A 15,211-nucleotide genomic window follows, 5' to 3' on the forward strand; every position below is an offset into this window, starting at 1 on the left:
ATGCTGAGAATACAAATTTAAGTAACAGGCGATTTTTTTTTCCTTTAAATGCATAGGGGAGAATAGAGATAAATTAGTTAATATAAAAGTATGACTGTGTAACTACATAACTATATAATTATGTAACTATACTATGAGGAGGTTGTGAAGAGTGCTATGGAAGCATCTACGAGTGGGATCTGTTGTTTATTGCCACAATAATGCTGTATAACAAAACACTGTGAAACCTCAGCATTTATGATTGTATGTCTAGGACAGTAGATTAGGCAACCCCACCAATCTCAACTGGGCTCTGTTATCTATCTGAAGGTCAGCTGACTGCCAGCTGATCTACAATAACTCAACTGGGATGACTGGGGTGACTGAGCTCTGCTTCATGTATCTCTTAATTTTCCAGCAGATTAGCCTTGTCATACTTTCATGGCAGTGGCAGAGTGCAAGAGTGCAAGTTGAAATGCTTAAGCACTTCTTAGCCTCTGCTGCAAATGATATCCCATTGGCCAAATAACACAACAGAGTTGAGCTCAGGGTTATAGTGCAGGGCTACTTAAAGTTACTTGGCAATGGGAATGGATATAGTATGAGGTGAAAGGTGAGTTAGGGCAATCAGTGCAATATGCTGTAGAGGTGCAAATGAGTATTACGGAAAATTTCCCAAGGGTCGTACCCGTTGAACTAAGTTTGGAAGGCATTGGCTGAGTGGAAGAAGAAACAAAGACTTATTTGACAGAGAAAATACCATGTACAAAAGTGAGAAGATATGAAACCTGTTGTGTGGTCAGCTGTCCATAGGGAGTTTGATATGTCAGGAACAAACGGTGCATGGCTAGAAATAAGGCTGGAACCAGAGAGAAGCCAGATTTCAAAGACTTTTATATAATAAACAGAGGAGTTTGAAAGTTGTAGGATTCTGTGAAGCTCTAAGGTAGTGTCTTAACTACTGTTTTATTGATATTAACTATTATAAATAATTAATTTCCTGATATTGCCTATTAATATTTTTATTTGCTACCAAGGAGCCTCTTACCTATGAAGGTCTTAATCATGTACAGGCTGATAGTTGGTAGGTACAGAGATGTATGTTTTCATTAATATTTTTAGTATACTTAAATATATGTTCATTATAAGCTTCTACAAGTACATACTGAACTTTTTATAGTAAGATTTAAAGATTAATATGAGTTTCAGTGCTAATAGTGTATATAAATATCTATAAAGGGTTATTATTTATGCATGCCAAATTTTTAAGTTATTAACTATATATTAAAGTAAAACTAAAAGATCGTTTAATGTATGCTATGTGTTTATTCTCAGTAGCATTGTGTCTTAACATCTTTCTCATGTCATCACTTTTTATCCATGTTCTAGAGAACAAACTGAAAACACATTTCTTCTGGGTATACTAAATTTCATTTTTATTTGAGGAATATAGTATTGTTGAGACTAGAGATAAGCTTTTTCTTAAGGTTCTTAAAAGTGACTGATCACTAAGACAATTGTCTTATATATTTCCTGATTCAAATGAAAGCCCTTTGTGAAGGAACTAATGGAATATATTATGTAGTACAACTGGAATATATTACGTATTTCCCTATTGGCAGTCACAGATATTTACACAATTAATTTTTGAGTTGCATTATTTACATATTTTTTAATTTATAGTTTTATTTATTCAGTATTATATTCTATGAGACCAAAGCCATTGTTTTTGGTGACAAATTAGATTTTGCAAGTACAACTACATTAGGAAAAAGATTATGTACAGTAGTGGTATTAATTATTGCCAACTGGTTTTTCTAGAATGTTATGTAAGGAAGTGTAATTAAGTTACTATTTTGGCGTGAGTTTGCTTCATTTTTTAAAATGTTGGGTGAAGGAGATTCTAGTCATTATACCCTGATGAACTTGACATCAATCTCAATAAAAATTTTGGAATCTGTAATTATTAGGAACTTGCATGCGGTCCCAATTCATATCAGAATAAAACAATTTTACTTTCATTAAGGTAATGCCACAGTTGTAGACTAAAAATTTCAGTGAGATGTTTGATGTCATCTCTCCTGATGTTCTGCTGGATGAGATGGAGAGTTATATTTCAGACAAGGACAGCTTGAAAGCTGAATCAACTCTTCCCAGCCCACAAAGTGTTCATTATTGGATCTGTTGTTTCAAGGATATCTCTTTGCTACAGGGCTTTATAATTGGCCTAGGACTTGTTCAACACTTAGAGGTTTGCATTCCTTCGGTTTGTTTACTAAAAGTTTTGTAACTCTTTTTTTTCTGACAACTTGGGTAGGACCTTAATATATAAATCAAATAAATGCCAAACTACTCTGATTCAAGTGAGAATTGAAAGTGGTAGTAGTTTTGGAAAGTCTTTTCAAAGATACGCCATTTACATTGAGACCAAAATGATAAGAAATAGGAAATCTTTAACCTTGAAGAAGACTAGAGAGGATGCATGGTTTCTTCAAGTAGATTAGTGGTTGCCTTTGGCTGAGGATGGGAAATAGGACTGACTATAAATGGGCATGAGACATTGTTTTGGAATGATGGAAATGTTCTGAAACTAGATTGTGGTGATGATGGTAAAACCCTGTAAATTTACTAAAAGTCATTGAATTGTACACTTTAAACAACTGGATTTTATGGTATGTAAATGATATCTCAATAAAGCTGTTTAAAACAGATGCTGTTTAACAAAAACAAATCGAAACCAGACCTTTAAAGTAAGCTTTCTTCATATTTTTGAAGACCTGTCATGTAAAAGGATTTGTTATTTCATCAGTTCCAGGGGACAAAGCTAATCCCAGCATATGGAAATTAATTTTTAAAAACCCAGAATTTCACTTACTAGAACAAATATCTCTCCAAGATGCAGAGGGACAGGCATAGTGATAGTGTGTTGCAGGGTCTTTAAGCGGTTTAAATGACATAATACATATAAGTATACCTGGCACTTAGTACATGCTTACTGTTTAAAGAAAAATTAATACAGATAAGAATACAAGTGTATGTTTGTATAATTTTTAAGAGAGAGAGAAAGAAACATGCACGCAGTTGTGCCAAAATGTTAACAATTGGTGATTCTAGGTGAAGGATTTACAGGTGTTCATTTCACTTCAGCTTTTCTGTTGATTAGGAATCTTTCAAAATAAAATGCAAGAAGAAGGAGAGGAAGGGAGGTTAGGCTGACAAGTTTGTGAAGGCAAACTTCCTTCAACGCTGTGAAAAATAATGAGCCTGTCATTCAGTATCTGAAATAAAAAGAGAAAACTTGATTTATTGCTTCTTATCATAAAGGAGAGATACATGCTGGTCAAGCACAGTTTGTTAGCAAGGCAGGCTGCTGATCTTCTTTTGAGTTTCCAGGAAGCATTGAGTTCAGGGATTGGTCGTGTTCTGGAGTTGGCATAATCTATAAAAAGAGAGATGAGAATGTTGTTGATAGGTTGGCACTCAAGTGTGTGTTGACTGGAATGAGTCTGTTCCTGGTTCTGGTGGCTGTTTATTGCCATGGCTACAGAAAATCAGTCATGTCTTTAAGTTTGTGGGAACTTTGAAAATTCTCAACTAGTATGATATTCAGTGCCTGGCATGATGTAAACCCAGTATTCAATAAATATTCATTGAATGTAAGTGAATTTTTTAAAAGCTCACAATATTTGCCATTATCACCACCATCATCATCTCATTGTTAGAAACTGAAGAACTTGGCTTTGAAGTTCTAACATCTTAGGCTGCATTTTATTTGGAATCCTCTCACTAAAGTCCTTAAAGTTATTTTGGAGGTTATTTTGTTTGTTTGTTTAAATCAGTGTTTCCTAAATTTTTTTCAATGCTGTGTAACTACATGGGCTTAGAAAAAGATTACATAGATAGTAAATACATTTAAAATCAAAAGTTTCTTTTCTTCTGAACCTCTCAGAGTGTCTAATATGGTAACATGCATTGCAAATCTAGTGAAGAATAAAATATGTCATTTTCCAAGTTAATTTAATTACAAAATACTTCTTTTTCTGGACACTGTCAATCTGAAAAATGTTGTTGCAGTATACCACATTTATATCCATTTTATATTGATAATTTTCTGAAGATCTGCTAGTACAAAATTCTCTTATCTCTATGTGACTGTCTCATACCAAGTAATTCTGACTCTTACTGTTGCTGACTCCCCAGGTAACTCTTAACTTTCTTGACTCTCACTGATCCCAGATTTATGTAATATGGGAGAAACTTTCCTTTTTGCATGCTTAACAGTTTGTTTTAAATGATAGGTGAGAAAAGTCCTCTATGACTATAAGGTGTTATTGTGATTGTAGTGTATCTGTTTTCAGTGTTATAGGAAGTTAGTTTTTTGACTAAATTTCAGTCAAAATAAGATAGTAAAGTCCATTAAATGTTTTGGAGGCCTAATGGACTTTGATTTAGCATGTTGTTGTACAATGAGTTCTGGATGAGGTAAAATTCCTAGCTTTTGCTTCTAACTGTACTTACGACCTTGAGATGGCTATTTAACCTCTTGGACTTTAATTTTCCGTCTGTTTAAAACAGAATCAATGGACTACATAATCTTTTAGATTCTTTTTTTAACTAACATTCAGTGATTGCTATACATATCTTTCCTGTTCCTCAAATAGGGAGGGTTTATAATAATTTGCTTTATGCTGCTATCTATTAACAGTTTGAAGATGGGAATATGTGCTTCTTAGAAATGTAGGATATATGAAGAAAAATGTCCTATAAATTGTTAGAAGAAATTCATAAAGATATTGTGCTAGTTTTGTAAACTTTCTCAGATGCACATTTTCATGCACTGTAGATGAGTTTTATGAGTTTTCTTGTAAATATTTATGGATGAGCTTTCTTATGTAAGTCTTGATTTTTAAAAAATTTTCTAATGTATGTATTTTTTCATTTCTTTAAAGCTATTTCTTTCACACATCAGATCTTAATAAATACATGTTTTAATATTTCACACTGCCTATCGCATACTTTACATTTCGTGATTCTGTTCTACATTTTTGTTCTGTCAGCTTTCTAATATACAAATTATTTAGTAATTCATTAGTTATATTGTTTATTGTGTCTTTTCCTCATTGGAATGTAAACTCGACTCATTTTTTGTCTGTTTTGTTCACTGATATATTCCAAGCCACCAGCACAGTGACTGACACATACCAGGCAATCAGTTAATATTTGTTGATTGAGTGATTAATACCTATAGGTAATATATGTTTACCTGTTCAAAATTTTACACTGTCTTACCTTTTGTCTTAAACATATGTAGATTAGTATATCTGTATTTTTTTTACATCGGCATTATTTATTTTACATCATAAATAATAACAATAATTTTGCTTTTTATGTATCTTCACATATTTTATTTCATGGTGTTTTATAAAATTCTAAAAGTTTTCTCAAAGTTCTGTTAAATTATGTGAGTGCTTATCAGCCTCCTATTCACTGTAATTCCATTAGGGAGAAATTTTTGGGTATTATAGTAATACTTAGTCTATAAAAGTGTTATCAAAAAAATGCTTTGAAGCGGGGGGGGGAAACCTTTCTTTTGGGGACAGCAAGTTACCTAGAGCCTTCTTACACCAAGCAATAGTCACACAGCGTCTATTCCAAAGTAATGTCAATTACCTGGGGTAGGAAAACGTCCAAACAAGCCAGAGCTAATTAAAAAAAAGAAAAAAGTAACTAGCTCCCAAGACCACAGCAATTACTTAACCACAGTATCCAGAATGATTTAACCCCATTAGAGTCTGTAGCCAGCGGTAAGTATTGAAAGCAATTCAGCATCCAAGAAGATGTACACATGGCAGTAAAGAAACATCTCTTTATCCTTTCTTTATGTTTGGTTTCTAGATGCTTTATGAGTAGATCTGCTTGTAGGTCTTGTGTGCTTGGTGACTGGCCCAGCAGGCTGTCTCACAGATTATCACCAAACTTATCCCCTTTGCTTCTTTTTCAGAATCTCTTTAATTAAAACTTTATCAGTCCTTCCCCTCTGTTAGAAACTTAGTCATTCCCCTCTATTCTTAATCAGGGCTTGGAAATTTAAAAACGAGTATTTTAGACTCAAAGTTAGACCTGTTAAATTCTTTTAATTGAAAAAGAATAATGTAGACTTCCGTGATAATATTTTCAACACCCCTCGCCTTTTTCTTTTTTAGTTTAAGGGACAATGACATGTTTCTTAGAAATTATTTACACATATAAGGCCAGGGATAAACTGTAGCCTTTGTTTCCTTCCTCCAATTATTTTTATTTATTTATTTATTTATTTATTTGCTTTACTCATTTTTAACATGTTTTTGTTTTTCTTAATTTCATGATTTTTTCCACAGTTTACTCTGTACAATTTGATTTTCTCATAACAGTGTTGCCCCATTCTTGAAGACACAGTCTTTAAGACTTACGAATTATAGTTGAATCAGATATATGTGATTCAAAATAAAGTTTCTGAAAAGGTTTTTTAAAAATTATCTAATCTAGTCCCCTCCTTTTACTTGAGAAACGGAGGTGCCAGGAGAAGTTACCTGCCCATTGCAGCAGTTCTTAATAGCAGAGTGGGAACTAGAACCAGATCATCTAACTTCCAGGATATTTTCATGGTTACTGACTTTTCCTACTTTGTAGCTGATGGCCAGAATATAGTGTGACTTCTAGCAGCATTACTGTAATCTTTTTAGTTGGATACAAGCCCTGTGAACTTCATCGTTTTTTTCTGGGCTCAAATCTCTGGCTGGTCATTTAGTTTGGTGCTACTTCTTTCCCTGAGCGGGGGGCCATGACTACAGTGAGATGTCAGCTGGGCACCTACTCATCCACTGACTCTCATGAACTTCATCCTCAACATCAGAGAATGGAAAAGCATTATCTTTAGATGAAGGAATTAATTTCCCATATACTATTTGTTTCTGTTTTGAGACTTTAGAACTGAAATAATAATGGTAATTGTTTGAAAGCAAATATACAAGTTTTATTTATTATTAATCCATTCCTTTAACAAAGGAAACTGTTATCTGGCTTGTCTTTTTTTTTTTTGGTGGAAAGTATGCCATGACCTTCTAATACTAATTAGGATGATTTACTTGGTAGAGAATAATTTGGAAAACCCCTCAATCCCAGGCAAACTAGGGTGATTGGTCATGCTGATAACAATAATGTATATATGTTAGTGAATGCTAAAAGATTTTCTAACACCAATAAATAAAATATATTTTTAAAAATACTGTTTTGGCCGGGGGCAGTGGCTCACGCCTATAATCCTAGCACTTTGGGAGGCTGAGGCGGGCGGATCACAAGGTCAGGAGTTCAAGACCAGTGTGGCCAACATGGTGAAACCCTGTCTCTACTAAAAATACAAAAACTAGCTGGGCATGGTGGCGGGTGCCTGTAATCCCAGCTACTCAGGAGGCTGAGGCAGGAGAATTGCTTGAAGCGGGGAGGCAGAGGCTGCGGTTAGCCAAGGTCACACCACTGCACTCCAGCCTGGGCGACACAGCAAGACTCTGCCTCAAAAAAAAAAAAAAAAAAATCGTTTGTTTTATTTTTACCTCCTTTGATATTTCTCTTTTGTGTTTGTTTTATGCTGTTTTGTCATAATATTATATACATTTGTATAACTTGAAAATAAATGCACACACATATGTACACACACTGTATATACTTGCTCAAAAAGTATTTATTTTCCCCTTATAGTTGATGCCATGAAAAGAGTTTGGAGTTGACTGCTTTTCGCAGTTGGGGATATGTAGACATGAGGAGGATGGGTCAATGGACACAACATCAAATACATGCATTTACATAGGGTCCAAAGGTTAGGAACAGATTTTGGCAAATGAAATGATGCTTTAGAATTTATAGAGAGATTAAAAGATTATTGCTATATTTGGGTAGCATCTTGGCATAGATTACTAACCAAAGATGTCACATGTGGGCTCAACATAAGTAAGATAGTAAAGCTCCTTCATTTTAAAGAAATCTTTCTCTCTCTCTTTTTTTTTTTTTTTTTTAAAAAGCTGATGTTAGAAACCACTGAAAAGGGGTTCTGTTGTTTTTTGAGAGCAAAATGACTAGATGTTGATTGTGTATTTTAATAGATGTCTATTTGAAGGATCTCCCCTAATTTTAGATAGTATTGGGCATATACATAACACAAAAATGTTAAAAGGGTTAGTCATAAATTCTGCTGGCTTTTTAAAACAGTATCCAATGGTTTTGTTCAGGATTCATCCTCCTGGATCTCAGTATAAGTATACAGAATAAAAAGTTTAACTTCATCTCATTAATGCCCTTGTTTGTTTCATACTTTCACTGTGTACCTATCAAGCGAATTGCAGAGTCAGTTGCCCTAGTTTGAACTGAGACATTTCATTCCAGCATTGAATAAAGCCAATGCTGTTTGCGTGAGAGGATAGAGTGTAAGTGGCTCCACCCCCATCATTATGAAGTTGCTCTGGCCTTACTTGTAATCATGGCTGTCAGATTTACAGTGCTTCCTAAAATGGAGGATTGTGTGTTATAGCTACCGAGACTACTGCAGGAGACCAGGAGAGGGGCAGCCTTTTCAGAAAGTTTCCTGATAGACCTTTAGTGGACTGTAGTCAGGAAGTACTGGTATTGTTACAGGCATCCAGACAGTATGTAAATGAACAGGGTATCAGATTCCATTGATTAGGACAAGACCCAGGGTAAGTCAGTCAAGACATCATAGCACTGGGAGGTAAGTCTTTAAAGGGGAAAAAAAATCAAAATAGTTGTATAAGTATCAATTACTAATCTGTCTTTAAGTGGCTTATAAGTAGTACATACATTGCTGAGCAAAAAAGGAAGTGACTGTGGCCAGGTATAACAGTTTTCATTTCTGTTTTCTGAAAACCACTGGAACAATGGCAGAAGTTATTTATAAAAGCTTTGGGAGAAAAACTGAAGTACCAATAACCCTGAAAATTAAAATAATATACTCATCAAATGATATACCTCATACCAGTCGTTGTAGCTGATTTCGGTACTTAACTTTACATGTGTATGCTAATAAAAACTGTTTTTAGTACAAAGGTCTAACTTTCTCATAAAAGCTTAGGCAATTTGTGTATTTTATTGATACAAGAAGTATTTCCAGTTATTTAGCTTTGATAACTTTACACTTTTTTTTTTTTAACAGTGACATTTGAAGTAACTTAGAATAAGGGAAGGAAAACCTTGTTCAGGTATTCCAAAGAAATAATGCGTGTATCAGTGAATACAACAAAGGATTTTTGCCTTTGTGGAGTTTGCTTTTTATTGTGGACTTTCTATTCTCTTTTTGTTCTATTGGTTGTTTGCACCAAATAACATACTGTCTTAATGATTGTAGCTTTATATTAAGTCCTGTAGAAAATACTCTCCCATCTTGTACTTTAAAAGTGTTTTGACTATTCCTGTCTCTTTACCATCTCATATGATGTTTAGTACCAATTTATATTTCTTTTTAATTGCATCTTCTACCTTTATGTTAATGATGGCTTTTTGTAGATTGATCTTATAGCCAGAAAACTTGCTAACTTATTAATTCAAATAATTTTTTTCTTAATTTTTGGTTTTCTGTGTAGATACTCATATTATCTGCATATAGGGACAGTGTAGTTTTCTCTTTTCCAGTACTTTTATAGTTTTAGTCTTGTTTTATTGTCCTGACTATAATCTTAAATATTGACTGAAAGTGGTGATAATAGCCATCCTTATGTTGATCTAGTTCTTAAAGGCTTTAAATTCTTCTGTGTATGTGGTTTCCTGTCATGAGTGGTTGCTGGATTTTGTTGAGTGGTTTTCTTACATCTATTGAAATGATTATGTAGGGTTTTTTTTTTCATTTTCTAAAGTGATGTAGTTATATTAATACATTTATTCAATATTGAGCTCTTCATTTCCTGGCTATGTTAGTCAAAGTTCTCCAGAAAAAAAATACAATCAGTAGAATTTTGTAAAGGAGATACACACATACATGTAAGATACACGCACATGCATGCACATATACACACACATATCAAAACAAGGAGGAACTAATCATGACAATTACAGTCCTTGACTACAGGTGCACTCCATCATGCCCGGCTAATTTCTTTTGTATTTTAGTAGAAACAGAGTTTCACTGTGTTGCCCAGGCTGGTCTTGAACTCCTGAACTCATGCAATCCGCCAGCCTCGGCCTCCCAAAGTGCTAGGATTACAGGTGTGAGCCACTGCGCCCGGCCTATTTCTTTTTCTTACCTAATTGCTTTCACTGAAATTTACAGTATTGTGTTGAATAGAAGTGACAAAATTGGACATTGTGTTAATGCTCATCTTAGGGGAAAAGTTTTTAGTGTTTCACCGTTAAGTCGGATGGTACCTGTGAGTTTTTCATGTATGGTCTTTATCAGATTGATAACTTTTCTGCATTAACTTTTTAAATGCTATAATTATGTTTTTCATTTCTATTTCTGTTTAGTGCTTTTTCAAAAATGACTAAGCATTTGGTAAGGTTTTTGTTGTCCTACATATACTTCTCATTTCTCTTTTAAAACCTGAATTACTCTAGTTAATAGATACTTATTTATTCAGGTAGGTGTAGGCTGTAGGTCTGATTCTGCATTTTGTTGGTCCTGCTCCCTGTCATTCATGATGACTTGATTCCTGGTACACGTAGTGAATTTTGATTTTGAATTTATGGTCCTTGATATGTCATCCATGGGAGTTCTTTCAGTTATTTGTTTGAAATACGTTCTTCAAGAAATGAGTTGCATTTGTTTCTACAAGGTACCTTTGGGCACCATCAATATAAATCACTTTAAATTAATGCTCGACCTTTTTTTAGACTATATGGCCAGCAGATACTCTGGCACCATGGAAGTGAATTTATGGTTAACAATTCCTAGGGAATATTTTTTCCTCTGCCACTCAAAGCTTCGGGTGAGGTAGGCAAAGTGCATTCTCTGGAATGGGTATTTTCCTAGTTCACACATTGAGGGTGACACCGTCACTGGATGTTAGGTTTCTCGATGTTATATTGGAGTCTCAAACTGATTTCCTGCCTTTCTTGTGGTCCCCACGTTCTTCCTATACCTTGAATTCTGTACTAGTTCAATATAGACTGTAGGTTACTGTGATTAGGTAGATACCTTCAGAATAAATTTTGAAGGTTCAGTGCTCTATTATAGAACTGTTTTTTCATCTTGTCTGACTTTGGTTTTGTCTTCCCTATTGCTGGTTGAAGCATACTCTAAATATAAATTTTTAATATATTATGATGCATTTTGAAGTGTTCTTTACCAAGAAGGTATTCTTTGCACATCCAGTCTACTTTCAAGTTTTAAGAAAAGGACTTTTAAGGCCAGCCTTTTAAATCTATTCTTGAAAACCTGCTTTTATATGATTCCAAGTCATATTCAATGGTATTTACATAAATTTTTCTTATCAATTTTCAAAGCTGATTACATCATACACTTTTATACCTTTCTATGTGGCTCTTACTAGCTCTTGTATTGGTAATTGGGATGTGATTACATGATTTACTGGTTGCCAGTGTTGTGAAGTAGTTGTTAGTATTTTGCATTTTGAAAAAATAAATTCTCCTTAAAAAATACTGTACGAGCCGGGCACAGTGACTCACGCCTGTAATCCCAGGACTTTGGGAGGCCGAGGTGGGTGGATCACCTGAGGTCAGGAGTTCAAGACCAGCCTGGCCGACATGGTGAAACCCCGTATCTACTAAAAATAAAAAAGTAGCCAAGCGTGGTGGCACGAGTCTGTAGTCTCAGCTACTCAAAAGGCCGTGGTAGGAGAATTGCTTGAACCTGGGAGGCGAAGGTTGCAGTGAGCCGAGATCGTGCCACTGCACTCCAGCCTGGGCAACGGAGTGAGACTCTGTCTTAAAAAAAAAAAAAAAAAAAAACTGTACAAATCCAGAAATAGCATAGATAACACTGCACTTTTCTTTTGAAGTTGCAACTTGTGTAGGAAAGACTTTCTTTTCTTTTTTTTCTTTTTTTTTTCTTTTTAAGCAGGGTCTGACTATGGCCCATGATGGAGTACAGTGGCATGACCTTGGCTTACTACAACTTCTGCCGCCTGGGCTCAAGCCATCCTCCCACCTCAACCTCCCAAGTAGCTGGGACTATAGGCACCTGCCACTGCTTCTGGCTAATTTTTGTATTTATTGTAGAGGCGGAGTTTCACCATGTTATGCAGGCTAGTAACCAACTCTTGGGCTCAAGTGATCCTCCCGCTCTGGCCTCCCAAAGTGCTGGGATTAAAGGTGTGAGCCACCATGCCTGGCCAAGGTTTCATATTCTTTGTCTAGAGAAAATTGCACACCCATTCAGACATTTGAGCAAACAATTTATATTCTTCTTATTAAACTGATTCATGTAATAAATATCTTTCACTTTTTGCCATTCTTAGTTTTATAGTCCTTAATATTGGTGTGTTTAAAATTATTTTGCAGGTATTCTTTAGGTGATGCTAGAAGGCCTCTTCATGAAACAGCAGTTTTGGTAGAAGATGTGGTACACACTCAGTTAATTAATCTGGTAAGAACATATATAATTTGATTCGGTATCTCTTCTCTGTGTTCTTTTAATAGGATTGTAACCCAACACTTTAAAAATATTTTATTTACAGCTGGAATTCTTTTTTGTTAGCATTATTGAAGTATAATTTATATATAACAAAATTTACTGGTTGAATGCATAATTTGCTGAGCCTCAGCAATGGAATATTATAATATAAACTTATAACACAATCATGATATCGAAAATTTCCATCATCTAAAACAAACTCTTGTTCCCCTGGGCAGTCAGCAGCCGTCATCATGACAGCAAAAAGTTTTGACTCACTGAAGGCTCAGATGGTTGTTAGCATTTTGTAACAATAAATTATTTTTAAATTAAGGTATGTACATTATTTTTTAGATAATGCCAGTTGACAGTTTCATAGGCTATAGTATAGTGTAAACATAGTTTTTATATGCACTGAGTAACCTCATAATTTGACTGTATGCCTACTCTGTACCCACAAAAATTAAAAGTTAAAAAATTTTAAAAAAATTTGACTCACTTTATTACAGTGGTCTGTAACTGAACTTACGGTATCTCTGAGGTATGCCTGTACCATTAGAAGGCAACATGAGGAATTCACTCATGTTGCCTTCTAATCCTTGCATGATTTTATTTTTACATTTAGCTCATTCATGTAGTTGTTGTTTATTCCTGTTATTTTGTGAGATGTGGATCTAATTTTATCCTTTTTCAAATGGGAACTCAGTTTTACCATCACTGTGTATTTAAAAATTTATCTTTTCCTTAGTGATTTGAAATGCCTTCTTTATAATATACTAAATTTATATATATATAGGTATCTGTTTCTCATTGTACATGCTATACTAATGGTTTAGTATATGTATATCCTAGTATGGCATTGTTTATTACAGGTTTTATAGTGTATTTTAATGATTATTAGGGCTAAACTTACTTGTAGGTTTTCTTTTTTTTCAGTATGTTCCCAGCTATTCATGTATGTTTATTGCTCGTCATGAATATTAGTAGCAACTTGTCTAGCTAATAAAAATTTTCATTGGTATGTTTATTGAGATTACATTATTTTATAAGTTAAGGAGAACTGCATCTTTAAAATCTTGAAACATTCTATGAATAGGGGATATCTACATTTGTTGAGACTACTTTTGTGTCTTTCAGTTGTGTTTTAATGTTTTTATTCTCTTAGCTTCACACATTTATTGTTAAGTTTGTTTTTTTAACTATTTCATCTTCTTCATTGCTATTGTTAATGGATATTTTCTATAATTATATAATTTTATAATTATATAAAACATTCAAAAGTTTAATGAAATGCATACATCTACAGATTCAAGATGAGCCAACTCCGTTTAGAACAAATTAAAAGAAATCCATGTTCAAACTGCTGGACGATAAGAACATAATACAAATCTTAAAGCCTAACAGGCTTATTATCATAGGGGAAGGATGATTTGAAAGACAGTGGAATTCTTATCAGAAAACAGGCAGGCTAGAATGAAATGGCACAACAGTTTTAAAGTACTGAATGTAGAATATTAAGTTGACTGTTCTTTTTCTCTATCTTTCTATAGCCTTCTCTCCTTCTGTACCTGTCCTCCTGTCTTACAAGGACACCAGATATTTATTCTTTAGTGGTATTGTTATTCATATTAAATCTATGTATGTTACCATTTTTATATTACAATGTTATAACTTTTCTTTTAAAGTCAAATGCTTTTAAGGAATGTAGACAAAAAAGGAAGCAGCATATGGGCTATTTTGTATTTACCCACATATCTACCATTTCCCATGCTCATTATTCCTTCTCACAGATTGTAGTTGCCATTTCAGTCTTTTCCTTCATCTTGAAGAAGCCTTGTAGCTTTTCTTTTGGTACAGCTGTGCTGATGATGAAGTCTCTTACGTTTCTTTCATCCGAACATATCTTTATCTTTATTCTTTAAGTATGTTCTTCCCTGCATGGAATTCTATGTCGATAATCTTTTCCTTTTAGCTCGTTGAATATTTCATTCTAATATTTTCTGACCTACATTAGTTTCTGACAAGTTAACTGTTATTCATTTGTTCCCCTGTATGTAACATGTTTTTTTCTGGCTGCTCTCAAGATTTTTTCGTTATCTTTTGCTTTGGGTAGTTTTATCTCTAGGACTGATTTTTTAAATCATTATTTTTCTTGTTGAACACTGGGTATCAATTTGTGGAAGTTTTCAGCCATAAGTTTTACCATTTGACATTATTTCACAAGGCTCTCAGGGCCTTTAGTGTTTCTCTAAACTTTTTCTGCCCCTTTTTATTCTGTTGTTTTGTTTTATTTGACTTTTTAAATTCCTATTGCTTTACCTTTAAGTTTACTACTTTTTCTGCCATCTCTAATATGCTAGTCAGTGCTAGTGTTTTTTTCAGTGAAGTCCATAGTATTTTCTATTGCAGTATCTGTTTGAAAATGTATCTTAGTGGGTTATAAACCCCTTTTGAATTATGGGTACATACTTTTATATTCTATTTTAAATATTGAAGTTGGAATATTATTTTATGACTGCTACACTAGTATAAACAAGAAATAGTATGTGCCTTTACTTATAATGAGAGATCCTCTTATTACAATATATGCTTACCTCTCCTTACCCATTTAATATTTGAATG

At 34.0% G+C, this 15,211-nt stretch overlaps 1 protein-coding gene across 8 annotated transcripts in view; it reads left to right on the plus strand.

Annotated features, from left to right (window-relative positions):
* Positions 1-15,211, plus strand: part of SUPT3H (SPT3 homolog, SAGA and STAGA complex component) — a 527,796-nt gene that overhangs the window by 242,689 nt on the left and 269,896 nt on the right. For all 8 annotated transcript variants that reach the window (XM_077998598.1, XM_077998600.1, NM_001266569.1 and 5 more), the window contains 1 exon segment: positions 12,478-12,562. Coding sequence is in view for 5 of the 8 variants with exons in the window: in NM_001266569.1 (NP_001253498.1) it covers positions 12,478-12,562 (85 nt within the window). In the remaining 3 variants the exon portion in view is untranslated.

The sequence above is a fragment of the Macaca mulatta genome, chromosome 4 (assembly GCF_049350105.2).
Source record: "Macaca mulatta isolate MMU2019108-1 chromosome 4, T2T-MMU8v2.0, whole genome shotgun sequence".
Lineage (NCBI taxonomy): Eukaryota > Metazoa > Chordata > Mammalia > Primates > Cercopithecidae > Macaca > Macaca mulatta.